General features: G+C 39.9%; 1 protein-coding gene across 1 annotated transcript in view; it reads left to right on the plus strand.

The window, feature by feature from the left end:
- LOC306774237 (rap1 GTPase-GDP dissociation stimulator 1-A-like) overlaps positions 1 to 24,216 on the plus strand; it is a gene marked incomplete at both ends in the record, with an annotated part of 70,130 nt that overhangs the window by 12,123 nt on the left and 33,791 nt on the right. Inside the window, one exon of the mRNA XM_079264238.1 lies at positions 3,945 to 3,999. Coding sequence (XP_079120364.1) covers positions 3,945 to 3,999 — 55 coding nt within the window. The remainder of the gene's footprint in view (positions 1 to 3,944; positions 4,000 to 24,216) is intronic.

Raw genomic sequence — 24,216 nt, forward strand, 5'->3', positions numbered from 1 at the left:
GGTCCCTAGGACAGTGCATTCACCTGGGATACTTACCTGGGTTACTTACCTGGGTTGGTCCCTGGGTTACTTACCTGAACCTAACTCGCCCGTGCCAGGGACCGGCTCCAGTCCGGGATGTGGCTGCTGAGTCCATCTTGAGACCACTTAAGCCCCAACCAGGAAAAAACCCTAACCCTAACCCTAGGGGACATAACCCTAACCCTAACCCTAGGGGAAGGAACCCTAACCCTAATAGTCTCCCGAAATTAAAAACCTAAATTAAGGACAACAGAAACTAAATACAGAGAGAAACTAAATGATGAAACCTAAAGGAAAGGATATAAAAGGAACACAAATATGAGAGTCCAGTCACTTTGCCATAGCCTGAGGAAGGACAAATAGTCTCCGAAACGTAGCTACAGAGGCAAAGCACCAACGCCAATTCGGCCGGCATCGAGCCTCATTAGAGGAAGGGGACAACATCGGGGAGGGACGTGAGAGCCCAATTTTTTCTGGCCACTCCTGGACCAGGAGTTGGTCCCTAGGACAGTGCATTCACCTGGGATACTTACCTGGGTTACTTACCTGGGTTGGTCCCTGGGTTACTTACCTGAACCTAACTCGCCCGTGCCAGGGACCGGCTCCAGTCCGGGATGTGGCTGCTGAGTCCATCTTGAGACCACTTAAGCCCCAACCAGGAAAAAACCCTAACCCTAACCCTAGGGGACATAACCCTAACCCTAACCCTAGGGGAAGGAACCCTAACCCTAATAGTCTCCCGAAATTAAAAACCTAAATTAAGGACAACAGAAACTAAATACAGAGAGAAACTAAATGATGAAACCTAAAGGAAAGGATATAAAAGGAACACAAATATGAGAGTCCAGTCACTTTGCCATAGCCTGAGGAAGGACAAATAGTCTCCGAAACGTAGCTACAGAGGCAAAGCACCAACGCCAATTCGGCCGGCATCGAGCCTCATTAGAGGAAGGGGACAACATCGGGGAGGGACGTGAGAGCCCAATTTTTTCTGGCCACTCCTGGACCAGGAGTTGGTCCCTAGGACAGTGCATTCACCTGGGATACTTACCTGGGTTACTTACCTGGGTTGGTCCCTGGGTTACTTACCTGAACCTAACTCGCCCGTGCCAGGGACCGGCTCCAGTCCGGGATGTGGCTGCTGAGTCCATCTTGAGACCACTTAAGCCCCAACCAGGAAAAAACCCTAACCCTAACCCTAGGGGACATAACCCTAACCCTAACCCTAGGGGAAGGAACCCTAACCCTAATAGTCTCCCGAAATTAAAAACCTAAATTAAGGACAACAGAAACTAAATACAGAGAGAAACTAAATGATGAAACCTAAAGGAAAGGATATAAAAGGAACACAAATATGAGAGTCCAGTCACTTTGCCATAGCCTGAGGAAGGACAAATAGTCTCCGAAACGTAGCTACAGAGGCAAAGCACCAACGCCAATTCGGCCGGCATCGAGCCTCATTAGAGGAAGGGGACAACATCGGGGAGGGACGTGAGAGCCCAATTTTTTCTGGCCACTCCTGGACCAGGAGTTGGTCCCTAGGACAGTGCATTCACCTGGGATACTTACCTGGGTTACTTACCTGGGTTGGTCCCTGGGTTACTTACCTGAACCTAACTCGCCCGTGCCAGGGACCGGCTCCAGTCCGGGATGTGGCTGCTGAGTCCATCTTGAGACCACTTAAGCCCCAACCAGGAAAAAACCCTAACCCTAACCCTAGGGGACATAACCCTAACCCTAACCCTAGGGGAAGGAACCCTAACCCTAATAGTCTCCCGAAATTAAAAACCTAAATTAAGGACAACAGAAACTAAATACAGAGAGAAACTAAATGATGAAACCTAAAGGAAAGGATATAAAAGGAACACAAATATGAGAGTCCAGTCACTTTGCCATAGCCTGAGGAAGGACAAATAGTCTCCGAAACGTAGCTACAGAGGCAAAGCACCAACGCCAATTCGGCCGGCATCGAGCCTCATTAGAGGAAGGGGACAACATCGGGGAGGGACGTGAGAGCCCAATTTTTTCTGGCCACTCCTGGACCAGGAGTTGGTCCCTAGGACAGTGCATTCACCTGGGATACTTACCTGGGTTACTTACCTGGGTTGGTCCCTGGGTTACTTACCTGAACCTAACTCGCCCGTGCCAGGGACCGGCTCCAGTCCGGGATGTGGCTGCTGAGTCCATCTTGAGACTACTTAAGCCCCAACCAGGAAAAAACCCTAACCCTAACCCTAGGGGACATAACCCTAACCCTAACCCTAGGGGAAGGAACCCTAACCCTAATAGTCTCCCGAAATTAAAAACCTAAATTAAGGACAACAGAAACTAAATACAGAGAGAAACTAAATGATGAAACCTAAAGGAAAGGATATAAAAGGAACACAAATATGAGAGTCCAGTCACTTTGCCATAGCCTGAGGAAGGACAAATAGTCTCCGAAACGTAGCTACAGAGGCAAAGCACCAACGCCAATTCGGCCGGCATCGAGCCTCATTAGAGGAAGGGGACAACATCGGGGAGGGACGTGAGAGCCCAATTTTTTCTGGCCACTCCTGGACCAGGAGTTGGTCCCTAGGACAGTGCATTCACCTGGGATACTTACCTGGGTTACTTACCTGGGTTGGTCCCTGGGTTACTTACCTGAACCTAACTCGCCCGTGCCAGGGACCGGCTCCAGTCCGGGATGTGGCTGCTGAGTCCATCTTGAGACCACTTAAGCCCCAACCAGGAAAAAACCCTAACCCTAACCCTAGGGGACATAACCCTAACCCTAACCCTAGGGGAAGGAACCCTAACCCTAATAGTCTCCCGAAATTAAAAACCTAAATTAAGGACAACAGAAACTAAATACAGAGAGAAACTAAATGATGAAACCTAAAGGAAAGGATATAAAAGGAACACAAATATGAGAGTCCAGTCACTTTGCCATAGCCTGAGGAAGGACAAATAGTCTCCGAAACGTAGCTACAGAGGCAAAGCACCAACGCCAATTCGGCCGGCATCGAGCCTCATTAGAGGAAGGGGACAACATCGGGGAGGGACGTGAGAGCCCAATTTTTTCTGGCCACTCCTGGACCAGGAGTTGGTCCCTAGGACAGTGCATTCACCTGGGATACTTACCTGGGTTACTTACCTGGGTTGGTCCCTGGGTTACTTACCTGAACCTAACTCGCCCGTGCCAGGGACCGGCTCCAGTCCGGGATGTGGCTGCTGAGTCCATCTTGAGACCACTTAAGCCCCAACCAGGAAAAAACCCTAACCCTAACCCTAGGGGACATAACCCTAACCCTAACCCTAGGGGAAGGAACCCTAACCCTAATAGTCTCCCGAAATTAAAAACCTAAATTAAGGACAACAGAAACTAAATACAGAGAGAAACTAAATGATGAAACCTAAAGGAAAGGATATAAAAGGAACACAAATATGAGAGTCCAGTCACTTTGCCATAGCCTGAGGAAGGACAAATAGTCTCCGAAACGTAGCTACAGAGGCAAAGCACCAACGCCAATTCGGCCGGCATCGAGCCTCATTAGAGGAAGGGGACAACATCGGGGAGGGACGTGAGAGCCCAATTTTTTCTGGCCACTCCTGGACCAGGAGTTGGTCCCTAGGACAGTGCATTCACCTGGGATACTTACCTGGGTTACTTACCTGGGTTGGTCCCTGGGTTACTTACCTGAACCTAACCCTAACCCTAACCCTAACCTTAACCCCTAGGACTTTTCCTCTTCTCTTAATAATCTAATACCCTGACCTTGTAATTAAATCTTAACCCTAACCAGTGGAAACCTAAAACTAATAAATCTCAAATAAAAGACTAAATAATGATTATAAATAAATAAAATATCAATTAAGATAATAACAATGATTATTAATTAGGATATAAAATAAACTAAATTTTAACTCCTTCTCCTCCCCAGGGACATCCGGTCCAGGGCATGTTCACCTGGGTGGTGTGGTCACCCGGAAACAGGAGTGCGAAGGCCAGTGCATGTGTTCTACAGCCTCGGACCTTCGGTCCTCGGCTGCGGACACTTCTCCCTACTTCCTAACCCCCTCCCTCCCATCCCTCCCCCTTCAATCCCCACACACTCCCCTGACCTACAGTTCCCCTCCTCTAACCCTAACCATTCCCTGCCCCTTCCCTCCATCCCTAACCCCAACCCCCTGCCTTCCTTACCTTTCTTTTCCATTCCCACACACTCTCCTGACCTACTGTCCCCCTTCTCTAACCCTAACCACTCCCCACCCCTTCCCTCCATCCCTAACCCTAACCCCCTGCCTCCCTTACCTTTCTTTTCCACCCCCACACACTCCCCTGACCCACTGTTCCCCTTCTATAACCCTAACCATCCCCCCCCCCTTCCCTCAAACCCTAACCTTAACCCCCTCCCTCCCTTATTTTTCTTGTCCAGCCCCACACACTCCCCTGATCTGCCGCTCCCCTCTTCTAACCCTCAGCATTCCCCACGCCCTCTTTCCTCCCCTAACTCCAATTATTCCCCTCCTTTACCTTCTCTATCTGTGCACTTCTCCATCGACCTTTCCCTTGTAGAACCTGACCTGGACCCATCCTTTCCCTCAACACAATCTACTCCTATTGCCCATACCCTTCCGGACTGTTCCGCAGCACGAGAACCTGGCCCCGTCACTCACAAACCCAACTCCCCACCCAAACTTCTTCCCTTTGTTAGCACCTTTTCTCATAGATTCACAACTTTCCACAAAACCATTAAGTCCCATTTCCAGGACCTGAGACTCCAATATCCACCCATTCACAATTATAGGTTCATCACAGCCTACCGGAAAAACTCAAACCTCCAAAACATCCTGGTCCATTCAGCCTTCACTGAAAATAGAAAAATACCCCTCACACAATATGAGCACCTATATGTTCCCCGTAAATTTATTTCAAACCCCTATAGTGGCAAAAGTCTTCCCATATCTCTCACCCATTCCTTGCAATCTAGAAATACAGTCTATGCCATCGCCTGCACAGTCTGCAATAAACTTTACATAGGGGAAACCCGACATTCCATTCTCACCCGTCTCAAACAGCACCTGTACAACATTGGGGAAGGTAGACTATCCACCCCTTTAGTCAATCATTTCCAACTACACCCCGTTCATAATCTCACAATCTCCGGCTTGGAATCCAATGACAGATGGTCTACATAATTCCTCTCCCGTTCTTTACAGACAAAACATTTATTTATTTCTGTTGATTGTCCAAAAAGGAGTCGGCTGTGACGAACTCAGGGCTCACAAAGGTCGAATCTGACCGTGATAGAACCCTATCCGAGCCCTCCACAGACACAACCCTGGGGTTTGCTCTGCCCGCTCCTGTCCCTGGGGAAGTTGGCTTTCCACAAACACCTATACCACCAGCAAGAACTTCATCTCAAACTCTGACCACAACCTTAACCTCATCCCCCATCTTGGAGGAGAGTCAGACTAAACTACTCACACTTTCTCCATCGCCCCCCACCTCTCCGCATCCTAAACCTTCTGCTCTACATTCACCTGACCTGCAAACGCCTATTCCCCCATCCTGTCCACACCCCCAACCAACAATAACTCCCAACAGTGCTCTCGCTCCCCTTCCTCAGCCCCCTTCACCTCCTCCACCTCACACAAAAACTCACACCCTCTACAAACCCTGCTATCATATTGCACGTCCCAGCCGCAAGATTCAGGACTGGTTCTTCAAACCCAGAAAGCCAGTCCTGATTCTTGGAGACTCTAACATTAACCGGATCCCACCACATCCCTACTCACACATTCAGCTGGACAGCTACCCCGGGGCCAACGCTTATCATTTCCTGAAGGTGTGTGAAAAAACAAGGAGTTGCCCAGAAGTCAAAATCGTAATATTCTCTATTGGACTCAACAACATGGACCAGGACCCCAAGCAGACCACAACTAAACAACTTAAAGCTCTATTCCGCTTGAGCAAGTCGACCTTCCCCAATGCAGATATATACTTCCCGGTCATTAACATTTCACCAAATCTCAGCACCACCCAACGCAATAATCTGAAACTCATTAACAACACCATGGTCACCCTTTTCCCCTTTCTTACAGAAATTCACCGGGACCAATTCACTACAGAAAGAGTTAACATTCACTGGACTACCGCAACGGCACAACAGATTTTCAGTAACTGGCTACAACAACTAAATTTACAATAACCCCTCAGACCTATTCGGTATCACACCTTCCAACTTCTCCCCTACAACAGCCCCGAGACCTGGGCTGGGAGTCTGATTCCACAATTCTGAACCTCTCCACACTTTTCACACCCTCCCCTGCTCAACTCCAACTACTAGAAAAAGGCCTTTCATTCGTCCCACGTCCCACCCACCTAGATCAGGAGGAACTTCAGAGGGACCTCCACTTGTACCACAGACGGATCAAACTCATAGATCACTTTCACCCTACCAATAATTATCATCGCACCCCCTTCACATACCCTTCCAATTGGGAGCCGACAGATTCTAGTCTACATCCACTTACTCACCAACTAATACGTTCAGACCTACAATCCTTACATCACTTCCGTTTACAACAAACCCTCCCGGACAATCTTTCGAGGGCTGAACGCAAAGCCCTCACGGAACTTCGCCAACACCCCAATATTATCATTAAACCAGCTGATAAAGGTGCTAAAACTATAATCATGGATAAACAACAATATTTATTGGAAGCAAACAGACAACTTAACAATAACAAATACTATAAACAGATTGATAATCCTCTTCAACCCACTACCCAAATTCAACTAAGGAACATTATTCAATCTCTTTATTCCCAAAAATACATCACAGCTAAACAACGTGACTACCTTTTTGGACCAGATCAACCTAGACCCCGCTATTTCTATCTACTCCCTAAAATCCACAAGGACCCACACACTTGGACCATTCCCTCTGAGGTCCCTCCTGGCAGACCCATCGTTTCAGATTGTAACAGTACCACATATCACGTTTCACAATACATTGATTACTTCCTGGGGCCCCTTTCCACACGTCACTTCAGTTACATAAAAGACACATATCATTTTCTTTCTATCATTCGACCCATGGCTGTCCCTCTATCCAGCTACCTGTTTACCATTGATATAGACAGTCTCTATACTAATATCAACACACAACTCGGACTAAACACCTTAAAAAATATCTTCAAAAATAACCCAGACCCTTCCAGACCAGATAAAGAACTTCTGCAGCTCATTGAACTATGCTTAATGAACAATGACTTCCTTTTCAATGACCAATACTTTCTTCAAATTCATGGGACAGCCATGGGTCAAAGATTTGCTCCCTCCTATGCAAACCTGTACATGAGCGAGTGGGAGCGGGAAGCCCTGGAGAAATGCCCATTTAAACCGCTACTGTTTTTGAGGTACTTGGATGATATCTTTGGTATCTGGCCTCACTCCTTGGACCAGTTTTCAGTATTCATCAACACCCTCAACAGTCATCACTCATCCATCAAAATCAAGCATACCATAGACTCCAAACAAATCCAATTCCTGGACACCATAATCTTTTTTGAGGCCCCCAACAACACGCACAAGACCATACAATCTAAAGTCTTTTTCAAACCCACAGATACTCATGCTCTACTACATAAATCCAGTCATCACCCTAAACACACTTTCAAAGGTATCATTAAATCGCAGCTAATACGTTTCCATCGCATATGTTCCACTATCTCAGATTTTCATAACGCCACCAGCACCCTGTTTAAGAGTCTCCGTACCAGAGGTTACTCTAAACGTTTTCTCAGAAACATTAAAAACTCTACCATGGCTTCCCTTGCTCCCACTTGCTCTCTCTCTTCCCCTTGCCATACCTCCCCTGTGGATAACCCTCCTATCAAGACACTCACACAAAAACTACTCTGCCCACCTCCAGTATCCTTCAAACCCCCCCCTGTCTGGACCTCTTATCCCAACCACCACCAAGACAATACTACATCCAACCCCAATGTCATTTTCCCCTCAGCTCCTAAACCTAACCCTTCCTTCACCCCCCCTGGACCCTCCCCTCCCTCATTTCCTGATTCCAACCCAGCCCCTAACCCTAACCTGAACCTGAACTCTTCTTTATCCCCTAACCCTAACCCCCCGTTTGACCCTACATCTACACCCTGCCCAATTTCTGTTCCTAACCCTAACCACTCCCTGACTAATCCATCCTCCACCCTCAACCAGACTCACCCCATCTCCCACCAGGACAACATTACATCCAACCCTTGCCTCAATTCCCTCCCAACTCCTAACCTTAACCCCTCCCTCACCCCCCCTAACCCCCCATTGTTTGACCCTACATCCACACCCTGCCCAGCTTCTGTTCCTAACCCTAACCACTCCCTGACTAACCCCTCCTTCACACCCCCCCAGACCCTCCCCTTCCCCATTTCACCCCCCCCTACCCAACCCAGCCCCTAACCCTAACCTGAATCTTTCCCAATCCCCTAATCCACCACAGGTTGACCTTACATCTACCCCCTGTCGAGTTTCTGTTCCTAACCCTAACCATTCCACGACTAACCTTTCCTCCATCTCCAACCAGACTCACCCTAACCCTAACCCTATATCCCCTACCCTCATTCCTCTTCCTTATCTCAGCCCCTACATGTCTCCCACTACTGACCCTTTAGACTTCACCATTCACATCACATCTGCTTCCCAAGACTCAGATTACCTTCCCCAGACAGATCTTTCGCTTCACATTCCCTCTTCTACACCACCCCCTCCTCCCCCCCGCCTGATACCACTGATTTCAACATTCTCTCATTCCATAACAAACCTTCACAGCACCATTAAACTTAACTTCAATAAAATTCAGACTCTCCACCCAGCTTTACAGAATCACAAAATCATATCTGCTTACCGTAAACATAAGAATCTTCATTCCATGCTCGTCAGATCCAAATTTTCAGACAATAGACCGCATCATGATTTAACACATACCCACCATTACAAAGCCAGAAAGATTGTCCAGAATTCACACACCAGAAAAAGTTACCCCATTCTTGTTACTTTATCCATTTCCACCACCAATGTTGTTTATGTAATAACATGCACTCTCTGCAATAAACTCTACATAGGAGAAACTCAACATTCCATTCACACGCGCCTGTCACAACACCTGTACAATATTGGGAAAGGTCGACTTACTACCCATTTAGTTCAACATTTCCAATCTCATCCCATTACTCATCTCTTAATTTCAGGTCTGGATCACAATGATCGATGGACCATGGGGCAGAGGAGGAGGGCAGAGAGAATTTGGATCCACAGATTGGGGACCACTGCACCGGGCGGCCTCAATAACCCTTAACTCTTTGGACACTCAATATTGCTACCGCCCCTCTGTGGTCCCCCCTGTGGATCCTACGTTTTCTCCTTGCCCCCCAATTTTTTTATTTTTATTTTTTCTCTCTCTCCAGGGTACTAAACTCATGGTTCATTGCATGTTTTAGTCGGTTCGTTTTAATCTATTTCTTACAGCACTTATGGCTTGATTTTTATTATTGCATGTTTTTATTATTATTTTCATCTATCTGGTGCATTTTACTATTGATTTTAGCACTTCAGTTTGTCAAATAGCACTTATTTTTTTCGTTTTAATATTTTTATTACTATCCTTATGTGTTCCATGAGTTTTCCCTCCCTCCTCCCCTTTTAAAGTATACACTCAAAAAATTTGTTTTGTTGTTTTTCCCCAGACCTAAATAGGGAGAGCTCTGTGCAGGGCCCCCAATCTTCCTGGTCTATGGCCAGTGGGCTCGGTCTGGGATTTGAACCAGCTCTTCCCGGCCTGATTGCCTGCATGACTGCCACTGGACTATCGTCCTTTATGGTGTATGTCTCTGGTCCAGGCCCTTATCAATTCCGTCATGAACTCTTCTTAATTTTTTTTTTAAATTTTTTATTTTTTTATTTATTTATTTTTTTCAAAACATCTCTCACCCTCCGGCTGCTTCTCCTCTGCCTCAGTGTTGCTCTGCTTGGGAGTCGAACCCTGGTCTCCCACTTTACAGGTTTTAACCCATCCATTACACCAACCCACGGATCAGTAGGCCTGTGCAAATAAGTTTTAATTGAATAACCCCAACCCTGACCCTAACCCTCTCTGGGGCGGGCGTCCTCCACTGTGCCGGGGGATTGAACCAGGTCCCTCTGGCTCACCTGGCGGGCGCCTGCCCCATTTGGCCAACAACATTGCTCACGTACCATAATCACTCACATTATAATTCCTCTCCCGTTCTTTACAGACAAAACATTTATTTATTTCTTTTGATACAGTGCCCCCCCCATCCTCATCCGCTTCCACCGCATCTGCTCCAAACCCTCTGATTTCTCACACGCCACTCAAACCCTTTTCAAAGCCCTCAGACAGAGAGGCTATTCTAAACGCTTTCTTACGAACAATAAAAAACACCACTTTGGCTGCACTCGCTCCCACTCACTCTAACAACACTCATATCTCCCCAGGGGGAGACAACCACAATCCAAAACCCCTAACCACCCTGCATACATATCTGCCCTTGTTTTTCCTCCCTCACACCAATTTTTTTTTTTTTTTTTTCCTTCTTCTGTCTGTCTTTCCAATAATCAGCTATTTTACATCGGTACACAACCTACAATAACCTCCACGTCAGTAGGCCAGCGCAAAATACCACAATCGTGGTAACGATGGTATTTACGAACAAGAAAACGCAATTTCTGTCTAGTTTCAGCAGTTTCCTGTAGTTCTCGAAAGTTTAGAACAGTTTAAAATGTAATGTAACAGGATAAAAACGATTCTGTCCGGTTCTAGCAGTTTAGACTAAATTTGAGTAGTTTTGACAAGTTTTTGAGGTTTTAAGCTAGTTTAAGTAATTTTGATCAGTATCCATAGTTTCAAGTAGTTCTTGGCTGTTACGAACAAGAAAACACAGTTTCTGTTTAGTTTCAGCGGTTTTATTTTGTTCTCGACAGTTTAGAGCAATTTAAACATATTGGGGGGGAAAAAAGCAGTTTTTGTCCAGTTCCAGCAGTTTAGACTAAATTTGAGTAGTTTTGACAAGTTTTGAAGGGTTGAAGCCATTTTAAGTAATTTTGATCAGTATCCGTGTTTTAAAGTAGTTCTTGGCAGTTACGAACAAGAAAACGCAGTTTCTTTCAAGTTTTGGCAGTTGCATGTAGTTCTTGACAGTTTCGAGCTGTTTAAACATATTGAACAACATAAAGCAGGTTTTTGTCCGGTTTTAGCAGTTTAGTCTAAATTTGAGTAGTTTTGACAAGTTTTGGTGGTTTGAAGCCAGTTTGAGCAGTTTCTGCCGAGTTTAAGGATTTTCATGCTGTTCTCGACAGTTTCGAGCTGTTTAAACATATTGAACAAAATAAAGCAGTTTTTGTCCAGTTCTAGCAGTTTAGACTAAATTTGAGTAGTTTTGACAAGTTTTGAAGGGTTGAAGCCAGTTTAAGTAATTTTGATCAGTATCCATAGTTTCAAGTAGTTCTTGGCAGTTACGAACAAGAAAACGCAGTTTCTTTCAAGTTTTGGCAGTTGCATGTAGTTCTCGACAGTTTAGAACAGTTTAAAACGTATTGAACAGGATTAAACAGATTCTGTCTGGTTCTTGCAGTTTAGACTAAATTTGAGTATTTTGACAAGTTTGGTGGTTTGAAGCCAGTTTAAGCAGTTTCTGACGAGTTTAAGCATTTTCATGCTGTTCTCGACAGTTTCGAGCTGTTTAAACATATTGAACAAAATAAAGCAGTCTTTGTCCAGTTCTAGCAGTTTAGACTAAATTTGAGTAGTTTTGACAAGTTTTGAAGGGTTGAAGCCAGTTTAAGTAATTTTGATCAGTATCCATAGTTTCAAGTAGTTCTTGGCATTTACGAACAAGAACAAGCAGTTTCTGTCAAGTTTAAGCATTTTCATGCTGTTCTCGCCAGTTTCGAGCTGTTTAAACAAATTGAACAAAATAAAGCAGTTTTTGTCCGGTTCTTGTAGTTTAGACTAAATTTGAGTAGTTTTGACAAGTTTTGGAGGTTTTAAGCTAGTTTAAGTAATTATGACCATTTTCCGCAATTTCAAATAGTTCTTGGCATTTACGAACAAGAAAACGCAATTTCTGTCTAGTTTCAGCAGTTTCCTGTAGTTATCGAAAGTTTAGAACAGTTTAAAATGTAATGAACAGGATGAAAAAGATTCTGTCCGGTTCTTGTAGTTTAGACCAAATTAGAGAAGTTTTGACAAGTTTTGGGGGTTTTAATAAGCTAGTTTAAGTAATTTTGATCAGTAGCCATATTTTCAAGTAGTTCTTGGCATTTACGAACAAGAAAACGCAATTTCTGCCTAGTTTCAGCAGTTTCATGTAGTTCTCGACAGTTTAGAGCAGTTTAAAACGTATTGAAAAAAAAAAAAGCAGTTTTTGTCCAGTTCCAGCAGTTTAGACTAAATTTGAGTAGTTTTGACAAGTTTTGATGGGTTGAAGCCATTTTAAGTAATTTTGATCAGTATCCGTGTTTTAAAGTAGTTCTTGGCAGTTACGAACAAGAAAACGCAGCTTCTTTCAAGTTTTGGCAGTTGCATGTAGTTCTCGACAGTTTCGAGTTGTTTAAACATATTGAACAACATAAAGCAGGTTTTTGTCCGGTTTTAGCAGTTTAGTCTAAATTTGAGTAGTTTTGACAAGTTTTGGTGGTTTGAAGCCAGTTTGAGCAGTTTCTGCCGAGTTTATGCATTTTCATGCTGTTCTCGACAGTTTCGAGCTGTTTAAACATATTGAACAAAATAAAGCAGTTTTTTTCCGGTTCTAGCAGTTTAGACTAAATTTGAGTAGTTTTGACAAGTTTTTGAGGTTTTAAGCCAGTTTAAGTAATTTTGATAAGTATCCATAGTTTCAAGTAGTTCTTGGCAGTTACGAAAAAGAAAACGCAGCCTCAGTCTAGTTTCATCAGTTTCATGTAGTTCTCGACAGTATAGAGCAGTTTTAAACGTATTGAATTTTAAATTTTAAATTTTAAATTTTAAATTTTAAATTTTAAAGTTTAAATTTTAAACAGATTCTGTCCGGTTCTAGCAGTTTAGACAAAATTTGAGTAGTTTTGACAAGTTTTTGAGGTTTTAAGCTAGTTTAAGTAATTTTGATCAGTATACGTGTTTTAAAGTAGTTCTTGGCAGTTACGAACAAGAAAAAGCAGTTTCAAGTTTTGGCAGTTGCATGTAGTTCTCGACAGTTTAGAACAGTTTAAAACGTATTGAACAGGATTAAACAGATTCTGTCTGGTTCTTGCAGTTTAGACTAAATTTGAGTATTTTGACAAGTTTGGTGGTTTGAAGCCAGTTTAAGCAGTTTCTGACGAGTTTAAGCATTTTCATGCTGTTCTCGACAGTTTCGAGCTGTTTAAACATATTGAACAAAATAAAGCAGTTTTTGTCCAGTTCTAGCAGTTTAGACTAAATTTGAGTAGTTTTGACAAGATTTGAAGGGTTGAAGCCAGTTTAAGTAATTTTGATCAGTATCCGTAAGTACTTCTTTGTAGTTACGAACAAGAAAACGCAGTTTCTGTCTAGTTTCAGCATTTTCATGCTGTTCTCGAAAGTTTAGAACAGTTTAAAACGTGTTGAACAGGATTAAACAGATTCTGTCCGGTTCTTGTAGTTTAGACTAAATTTGAGAAGTTTAAACAAGTTTTGGAGGTTTTAAGCTAGTTTAAGTAATTTTGATCAGTATCCATAGTTTCAAGTAGTTCTTTGTAGTTACGAACAAGAACAAGCAGTTTCTGTCTAGTTTCAGCAGTTGCATTTAGTTCTCGACAGTTTAGAACAGTTTAAAACGTATTGAACAGGATTAAGCAGATTCTGTCCGGTTCTCGTAGTTTAGACTAAATTTGAGTAGTTTTGACAAGTTTTGGAGGTTTTAAGCTAGTTTAAGTAATTTTGATCAGTATCCGTAAGTAGTTCTTTGTAGTTACGAACAAGAAAACGCAGTTTCTGTCTAGTTTCAGCAGTTGCATGTAGTTCTCGACAGTTTAGAACAGTGTAAAACGTATTGAACAGGATTAAGCAGATTCTGTCCGGTTCTTGTAGTTTAGACTAAATTTGAGAAGTTTAAACAAGTTTTGGAGGTTTTAAGCTAGTTTAAGTAATTATGACCATTTTCCGCAATTTCAAATAGTTCTTGGCATTTACGAACAAGAAAACGCAATTTCTGTCTCGTTTCAGCAGTTTCCTGTAGTTAACGAAAGTTTAGAACAGTTTAAAACGTATTGAAGAAAAAAAAAAAGCAGTTTTTGTCCAGTTCCAGCAGTTTAGACTAAATTTGAGTAGTTTTGACAAGTTTTGATGGGTTGAAGCCATTTTAAGTCATTTTGATCAGTATCCGTGTTTTAAAGTAGTTCTTGGCAGTTACGAACAAGAAAACGCAGCTTCTTTCAAGTTTTGGCAGTTGCATGTAGTTCTCGACAGTTTCGAGCTGTTTAAACATATTGAACAACATAAAGCAGGTTTTTGTCCGGTTTTAGCAGTTTAGTCTAAATTTGAGTAGTTTTGACAAGTTTTGGTGGTTTGAAGCCAGTTTGAGCAGTTTCTGCCGAGTTTATGCATTTTCATGCTGTTCTCGACAGTTTCGAGCTGTTTAAACATATTGAACAAAATAAAGCAGTTTTTTTCCGGTTCTAGCAGTTTAGACTAAATTTGAGTAGTTTTGACAAGTTTTGAAGGGTTGAAGCCATTTTAAGTAATTTTGATCAGTATCCGTAAGTAGTTCTTTGTAGTTACGAACAAGAAAACGCAGTTTCTGTCTGGTTTCAGCATTTTCATGCTGTTCTCGACAGTTTAGAACAGTTTAAAACGTGTTGTACAGGATTAAACAGATTCTGTCCGGTTCTTGCGGTTTAGACAAATTCTGTGTAGTTTTGCGCAGTTTTGATGGTTTGAAGCTAATTTGAGCAGTTTCTGACAAGTTTAAACGTTTTCATGCTGTTCTCGACAGTTTCGAGCTGTTTAAATATATTGAACAAAATAAAGCAGTTTTTGTCCAGTTCTAGCAGTTTAGACTAAATTTGAGTAGTTTTGACACGTCTTGAAGGGTTGAAGCCAGTTTAAGTAATTTTGATAAGTATCCATAGTTTCAAGTAGTTCTTGGCAGTTACGAACAAGAAAACGCAGTCTCTGTCTAGTTTCATCAGTTTCATGTAGTTCTCGACAGTATAGAGTAGTTTTAAACGTATTGAACAGGATTAAACTGATTCTGTCCGGTTCTAGCAGTTTAGACTAAATTTGAGTAGTTTTGACAAGTTTTTGAGGTTTTAAGCTAGTTTAAGTAATTTTGATCAGTATCCGTGTTTTAAAGTAGTTCTTGGCAGTTACGAACAAGAAAAAGCAGTTTCTTTCAAGTTTTGGCAGTTGCATGTAGTTCTCGACAGTTTAGAACAGTTTAAAACGTATTGAACAGGATTAAACAGATTCTGTCTGGTTCTTGCAGTTTAGACTAAATTTGAGTATTTTGACAAGTTTGGTGGTTTGAAGCCAGTTTAAGCAGTTTCTGACGAATTTAAGCATTTTCATGCTGTTCTCGACAGTTTCAAGCTGTTTAAACATATTGAACAAAATAAAGCAGTTTTTGTCCAGTTCTAGCAGTTTAGACTAAATTTGAGTAGTTTTGACAAGTTTTGAAGGGTTGAAGCCAGTTTAAGTAATTTTGATCAGTATCCATAGTTTCAAGTAGTTCTTGGCATTTACGAACAAGAACAAGCAGTTTCTGTCAAGTTTAAGCATTTTCATGGTGTTCTCGACAGTTTCGAGCTGTTTAAACAAATTGAACAGGAGTAAACAGATTCTGTCCGATTCTTGTAGTTTATTCTAAATTTGAGTAGTTTTGACAAGTTTTGGAGGTTTTAAGCTAGTTTAAGTAATTATGACCATTTTCCGCAATTTCAAATAGTTCTTGGCATTTACGAACAAGAAAACGCAATTTCTGTCTAGTTTCAGCAGTTTCCTGTAGTTATCGACAGTTTAGAACAGTTTAAAATGTAATGAACAGGATGAAAACGATTCTGTCCGGTTCTTGTAGTTTAGACTAAATTAGAGAAGTTTTGACAAGTTTTGGGGGTTTTAATAAGCTAGTTTAAGTAATTTTGATCAGTATCCATATTTTCAAATAGTTCTTGGCATTTACGAACAAGAAAACGCAATTTCTGCCTAGTTTCAGCAGTTTCATGTAGTTCTCGACAGTTTAGAGCAGTTTAAAACGTATTGAAAAAAAAAGAAGCAGTTTTTTTCCAGTTCCAGCAGTTTAGACTAAATTTGAGTAGTTTTGACAAGTTTTGATGGGTTGAAGGCATTTTAAGTCATTTTGATCAGTATCCGTGTTTTAAAGTAGTTCTTGGCAGTTACGAACAAGAAAACGCAGCTTCTTTCAAGTTTTGGCAGTTGCATGTAGTTCTCGACAGTTTCGAGTTGTTTAATCATATTGAACAACATAAAGCAGGTTTTTGTCCGGTTTTAGCAGTTTAGTCTAAATTTGAGTAGTTTTGACAAGTTTTGGAGGTTTTAATAAGCTAGTTTAAGTAATTTTGATCAGTATCCATAGTTTCAAGTAGTTCGTGGCATTTACGAACAAGAAAACGCAATTTCTGTCTAGTTATAGCAGTTTCGTGTAGTTCTCGACAGTTTAGAACAGTTTAAAATGTATTGAACACGATAAAACAGATTCTGTCCGGTTTTTGCAGTTTAGACTAAATTTGAGCAGTTTTGACAAGTTTTGAAGGGTTGAAGCCAGTTTAAGTAATTTTGATCAGTATCCGTAAGTAGTTCTTTGTAGTTACGAACAAGAAAACGCAGTTTCTGTCTAGTTTTGGCCGTTGCATGTAGTTCTCGACAGTTTCGAGTTGTTTAAACATATTGAACAACAGAAAGCAGGTTTTTGTCCGGTTTTAGCAGTTTAGTCTAAATTTGAGTATGTTTGACAAGTTTTGGTGGTTTGAAGCCAGTTTGAGCAGTTTCTGCCGAGTTTATGCATTTTCATGCTGTTCTCGACAGTTTCGAGCTGTTTAAACATATTGAACAAAATAAAGCAGTTTTTTTCCGGTTCTAGCAGTTTAGACTAAATTTGAGTAGTTTTGACAAGTTTTTGAGGTTTTAAGCCAGTTTAAGTAATTTTGATAAGTATCCATAGTTTCAAGTAGTTCTTGGCAGTTACGAACAAGAAAAAGCAGTTTCAAGTTTTGGCAGTTGCATGTAGTTCTCGACAGTTTAGAACAGTTTAAAACGTATTGAACAGGATTAAACAGATTCTGTCTGGTTCTTGCAGTTTAGACTAAATTTGAGTATTTTGACAAGTTTGGTGGTTTGAAGCCAGTTTAAGCAGTTTCTGACGAATTTAAGCATTTTCATGCTGTTCTCGACAGTTTCGAGCTGTTTAAACATATTGAACAAAATAAAGCAGTTTTTGTCCAGTTCTAGCAGTTTAGACTAAATTTGAGTAGTTTTGACAAGTTTTGAAGGGTTGAAGCCAGTTTAAGTAATTTTGATCAGTATCCGTAAGTACTTCTTTGTAGTTACGAACATGAAAACGCAGTTTCTGTCTAGTTTCAGCATTTTCATGCTGTTCTCGAAAGTTTAGAACAGTTTAAAACGTGTTGAACAGGATTAAACAGATTCTATCCGGTTCTTGTAGTTTAGACTAAATTTGAGAAGTTTAAACAAGTTTTGGAGGTTTTAAGCTAGTTTAAGTAATTTTGATCAGTATCCATAGTTTCAAGTAGTTCTTTGTATTTACGAACAAGAAAACGCAGTTTCTGTCTAGTTTCAGCAGTTGCATTTAGTTCTCGACAGTTTAGAACAGTTTAAAACGTATTGAACACGATTAAGCAGATTCTGTCCGGTTCTTGTAGTTTAGACTAAATTTGAGTAGGTTTGACAAGTTTTGGAGGTTTTAAGCTAGTTTAAGTAATTTTGATCAGTATCCATAGTTTCAAGTAGTTCGTGGCATTTACGAACAAGAAAACGCAATTTCTGTCTAGTTATAGCAGTTTCGTGTAGTTCTCGACAGTTTAGAACAGTTTAAAATGTATTGAACACGATAAAACAGATTCTGTCCGGTTCTAGCAGTTTAGACTAAATTTGAGCAGTTTTGACAAGTTTTGAAGGGTTGAAGCCAGTTTAAGTAATTTTGATCAGTATCCGTAAGTAGTTCTTTGTAGTTACGAACAAGAAAACGCAGTTTCTGTCTAGTTTCAGCATTTTCATGCTGTTCTCGACAGTTTAGAACAGTTTAAAACGTGTTGAACAGGATTAAACAGATTCTGTCCGGTTCTAGCAGTTTAGACTAAATTTGAGTAGTTTTGACAAGTTTTTGAGGTTTTAAGCTAGTTTAAGTAATTTTGATCAGTATCCGTGTTTTAAAGTAGTTCTTGGCAGTTACGAACAAGAAAAAGCAGTTTCTTTCAAGTTTTGGCAGTTGCATGTAGTTCTCGACAGTTTAGAACAGTTTAAAACGTATTGAACAGGATTAAACAGATTCTGTCTGGTTCTTGCAGTTTAGACTAAATTTGAGTAGTTTTGACAAGTTTTTGAGGTTTTAAGCTAGTTTAAGTAATTTTGATCAGTATCCGTGTTTTAAAGTAGTTCTTGGCAGTTACGAACAAGAAAAAGCAGTTTCTTTCAAGTTTTGGCAGTTGCATGTAGTTCTCGACAGTTTAGAACAGTTTAAAACGTATTGAACAGGATTAAACAGATTCTGTCTGGTTCTTGCAGTTTAGACTAAATTTGAGTATTTTGACAAGTTTGGTGGTTTGAAGCCAGTTTAAGCAGTTTCTGACGAATTTAAGCATTTTCATGCTGTTCTCGACAGTTTCGAGCTGTTTAAACATATTGAACAAAATAAAGCAGTTTTTGTCCAGTTCTAGCAGTTTAGACTAAATTTGAGTAGTTTTGACAAGTTTTGAAGGGTTGAAGCCAGTTTAAGTAATTTTGATCAGTATCCATAGTTTCAAGTAGTTCTTGGCATTTACGAACAAGAACAAGCAGTTTCTGTCAAGTTTAAGCATTTTCATGGTGTTCTCGACAGTTTCGAGCTGTTTAAACAAATTGAACAGGAGTAAACAGATTCTGTCCGATTCTTGTAGTTTATTCTAAATTTGAGTAGTTTTGACAAGTTTTGGAGGTTTTAAGCTAGTTTAAGTAATTATGACCATTTTCCGCAATTTCAAATAGTTCTTGGCATTTACGAACAAGAAAACGCAATTTCTGTCTAGTTTCAGCAGTTTCCTGTAGTTATCGACAGTTTAGAACAGTTTAAAATGTAATGAACAGGATGAAAACGATTCTGTCCGGTTCTTGTAGTTTAGACTAAATTAGAGAAGTTTTGACAAGTTTTGGGGGTTTTAATAAGCTAGTTTAAGTAATTTTGATCAGTATCCATATTTTCAAATAGTTCTTGGCATTTACGAACAAGAAAACGCAATTTCTGCCTAGTTTCAGCAGTTTCATGTAGTTCTCGACAGTTTAGAGCAGTTTAAAACGTATTGAAAAAAAAAGAAGCAGTTTTTGTCCAGTTCCAGCAGTTTAGACTAAATTTGAGTAGTTTTGACAAGTTTTGATGGGTTGAAGGCATTTTAAGTCATTTTGATCAGTATCCGTGTTTTAAAGTAGTTCTTGGCAGTTACGAACAAGAAAACGCAGCTTCTTTCAAGTTTTGGCAGTTGCATGTAGTTCTCGACAGTTTCGAGTTGTTTAAACATATTGAACAACATAAAGCAGGTTTTTGTCCGGTTTTAGCAGTTTAGTCTAAATTTGAGTAGTTTTGACAAGTTTTGGAGGTTTTAATAAGCTAGTTTAAGTAATTTTGATCAGTATCCATAGTTTCAAGTAGTTCGTGGCATTTACGAACAAGAAAACGCAATTTCTGTCTAGTTATAGCAGTTTCGTGTAGTTCTCGACAGTTTAGAACAGTTTAAAATGTATTGAACACGATAAAACAGATTCTGTCCGGTTCTAGCAGTTTAGACTAAATTTGAGCAGTTTTGACAAGTTTTGAAGGGTTGAAGCCAGTTTAAGTAATTTTGATCAGTATCCGTAAGTAGTTCTTTGTAGTTACGAACAAGAAAACGCAGTTTCTGTCTAGTTTCAGCATTTTCATGCTGTTCTCGACAGTTTAGAACAGTTTAAAACGTGTTGAACAGGATTAAACAGATTCTGTCCGGTTCTTGTATTTTAGACTAAATTTGAGAAGTTTTGACAAATTTTGGAGGTTTTAAGCTAGTTTAAGTAATTTTGATCAGTATCCGTAAGTAGTTCTTGGCAGTTACGAACAAGAAAACACAGTTTCTGCCTACTTCAGCAGTTTCATGCTGTTCTCGACAGTTTAGAGCAGTTTAAAACGTATTGAACAGGATTAAACAGATTCTGTCTGGTTCTTGCGGTTTAGACAAGTTTTGTGTAGTTTTGCGCAGTTTTGATGGTTTGAAGCTAATTTGAGCAGTTTCTGACAAGTTTAAGCATTTTTCATGCTGTTCTCGACAGTTTCGAGCTGTTTAAACATATTGAACAAAATAAAGCAGTTTTTGTGTGGTTCTAGCAGTTTAGACTAAATTTGACTAGTTTTGACAAGTTTTGAAGGGTTGAAGCAAGTTTAAGAAATTTTGATCAGTATCCGTAGTTTCAAGTAGTTCTTGGCAGTTACGAACAAGAAAACGCAATTTCTGTCTAGTTTCAGCAGTTTCATGTAGTTCTCGACAGTTTCGAGCTGTTTCAACAAATTGAACAAAATAAAGCAGGTTTTTTTCTGGTTCTAGCAGTTTAGACTAAATTTGAGTCGTTTTGACAAGTTTTGGAGGTTTGAAGCCAGTTTGAGCAGTTTCTGTCAAATTTAAGCATTTTCATGCTGTTCTCGACAGTTTCGAGCTGTTTAAGCAAATTGAACAAAATAAAGCAGTTTTTGTCCGGTTCTAGCAGTTTAGACTAAATTTGAGTAGTTTTGACAAGTTTTGAAGGAGTGAAGCCAGTTTAAGTAATTTTGATCAGTATCCATAGTTTCAAGTAGTTCTTGGCATTTACGAACAAGAAAACGCAATTTCTGTCTAGTTTCAGCAGTTTCCTGTAGTTATCGAAAGTTTAGAACAGTTTAAAATGTAATGAACAGGATGAAAACGATTCTGTCCGGTTCTTGTAGTTTAGACTAAATTAGAGAAGTTTTGACAAGTTTTGGGGGTTTTAATAAGCTAGTTTAAGTAATTTTGATCAGTATCCATATTTTCAAGTAGTTCTTGGCATTTACGAACAAGAAAACGCAATTTCTGCCTAGTTTCAGCAGTTTCATGTAGTTCTCGACAGTTTAGAGCAGTTTAAAACGTATTGAAAAAAAAAAGAGCAGTTTTTGTCCAGTTCCAGCAGTTTAGACTAAATTTGAGTAGTTTTGACAAGTATTGAAGGGTTGAAGCAAGCTTAAGAAATTTTGATCAGTATCCATAGTTTCAAGTAGTTCTTGGCAGTTACGAACAAGAAAACGCAGTTTCAAGTTTTGGCAGTTTCACGGAGTTCTTGACAGTTTCGAGCTGTTTAAACATATTGAACAAAATAAAGCAGTTTTTGTCCAGTTCTAGCAGTTTAGACTAAATTTGAGTAGTTTTGACAAGTTTTGAAGGGTTGAAGCCAGTTTAAGTAATTTTGATCAGTATCCATAGTTTCAAGTAGTTCTTGGCATTTACGAACAAGAAAACGCAATTTCTGTCTAGTTTCAGCAGTTTCCTGTAGTTATCGAAAGTTTAGAACAGTTTAAAATGTAATGAACAGGATGAAAACGATTCTGTCCGGGTCTTCACTAAATTAGTGAAGTTTTGACAAGTTTTGGGGGTTTTAATAAGCTAGTTTAAGTAATTTTGATCAGTATCCATATTTTCAAGTAGTTCTTGGCATTTACGAACAAGAAAACGCAATTTCTGCCTAGTTTCAGCAGTTTCATGTAGTTCTCGACAGTTTAGAGCAGTTTAAAACGTATTGAAAAAAAAAAAAGCAGTTTTTGTCCAGTTCCAGCAGTTTAGACTAAATTTGAGTAGTTTTGACAAGTTTTGATGGGTTGAAGCCATTTTAAGTAATTTTGATCAGTATCCGTGTTTTAAAGTAGTTCTTGGCAGTTACGAACAAGAAAACGCAGCTTCTTTCAAGTTTTGGCAGTTGCATGTAGTTCTCGACAGTTTCGAGTTGTTTAAACATATTGAACAACATAAAGCAGGTTTTTGTCCGGTTTTAGCAGTTTAGTCTAAATTTGAGTAGTTTTGACAAGTTTAGTTGGTTTGAAGCCAGTTTGAGCAGTTTCTGCCGAGTTTATGCATTTTCATGCTGTTCTCGACAGTTTCGAGCTGTTTAAACATATTGAACAAAATAAAGCAGTTTTTTTCCGGTTCTAGCAGTGTAGACTAAATTTGAGTAGTTTTGACAAGTTTTTGAGGTTTTAAGCCAGTTTAAGTAATTTTGATAAGTATCCATAGTTTCAAGTAGTTCTTGGCATTTACGAACAAGAAAACGCAATTTCTGTCTAGTTTCAGCAGTTTCCTGTAGTTATCGAAAGTTTAGAACAGTTTAAAATGTAATGAACAGGATGAAAACGATTCTGTCCGGTTCTTGTAGTTTAGACTAAATTAGAGAAGTTTTGACAAGTTTTGGGGGTTTTAATAAGCTAGTTTAAGTAATTTTGATCAGTATCCATATTTTCAAGTAGTTCTTGGCATTTACGAACAAGAAAACGCAATTTCTGCCTAGTTTCAGCAGTTTCATGTAGTTCTCGACAGTTTAGAGCAGTTTAAAACGTATTGAAAAAAAAAAGAGCAGTTTTTGTCCAGTTCCAGCAGTTTAGACTAAATTTGAGTAGTTTTGACAAGTATTGAAGGGTTGAAGCAAGCTTAAGAAATTTTGATCAGTATCCATAGTTTCAAGTAGTTCTTGGCAGTTACGAACAAGAAAACGCAGTTTCAAGTTTTGGCAGTTTCACGGAGTTCTTGACAGTTTCGAGCTGTTTAAACATATTGAACAAAATAAAGCAGTTTTTGTCCAGTTCTAGCAGTTTAGACTAAATTTGAGTAGTTTTGACAAGTTTTGAAGGGTTGAAGCCAGTTTAAGTAATTTTGATCAGTATCCGTGTTTTAAAGTAGTTCTTGGCAGTTACGAACAAGAAAACGCAGCTTCTTTCAAGTTTTGGCAGTTGCATGTAGTTCTCGACAGTTTCGAGTTGTTTAAACATATTGAACAACATAAAGCAGGTTTTTGTCCGGTTTTAGCAGTTTAGTCTAAATTTGAGTAGTTTTGACAAGTTTAGTTGGTTTGAAGCCAGTTTGAGCAGTTTCTGCCGAGTTTATGCATTTTCATGCTGTTCTCGACAGTTTCGAGCTGTTTAAACATATTGAACAAAATAAAGCAGTTTTTTTCCGGTTCTAGCAGTTTAGACTAAATTTGAGTAGTTTTGACAAGTTTTTGAGGTTTTAAGCCAGTTTAAGTAATTTTGATAAGTATCCATAGTTTCAAGTAGTTCTTGGCAGTTACGAACAAGAAAACGGAGTCTCTGTCTAGGTTCATCAGTTTCATGTAGTTCTCGACAGTATAGAGCAGTTTTAAACGTATTGAATTTTAAATTTTAAATTTTAAATTTTAAACAGATTCTGTCCGGTTCTAGCAGTTTAGACTAAATTTGAGTAGTTTTGACAAGTTTTTGAGGTTTTAAGCTAGTTTAAGTAATTTTGATCAGTATCCGTGTTTTAAAGTAGTTCTTGGCAGTTACGAACAAGAAAAAGCAGTTTCTTTCAAGTTTTGGCAGTTGCATGTAGTTCTCGACAGTTTAGAACAGTTTAAAACGTATTGAACAGGATTAAACAGATTCTGTCTGGTTCTTGCAGTTTAGACTAAATTTGAGTATTTTGACAAGTTTGGTGGTTTGAAGCCAGTTTAAGCAGTTTCTGACGAGTTTAAGCATTTTCATGCTGTTCTCGACAGTTTCGAGCTGTTTAAACATATTGAACAAAATAAAGCAGTTTTTGTCCAGTTCTAGCAATTTAGACTAAATTTGAGTAGTTTTGACAAGATTTGAAGGGTTGAAGCCAGTTTAAGTAATTTTGATCAGTATCCGTAAGTAGTTCTTTGTAGTTACGAACAAGAAAACGCAGTTTCTGTCTAGTTTCAGCATTTTCATGCTGTT

This window comes from Telmatherina bonti, assembly GCF_933228915.1.
Source record: "Telmatherina bonti genome assembly, contig: scaffold_148, whole genome shotgun sequence".
Lineage (NCBI taxonomy): Eukaryota > Metazoa > Chordata > Actinopteri > Atheriniformes > Telmatherinidae > Telmatherina > Telmatherina bonti.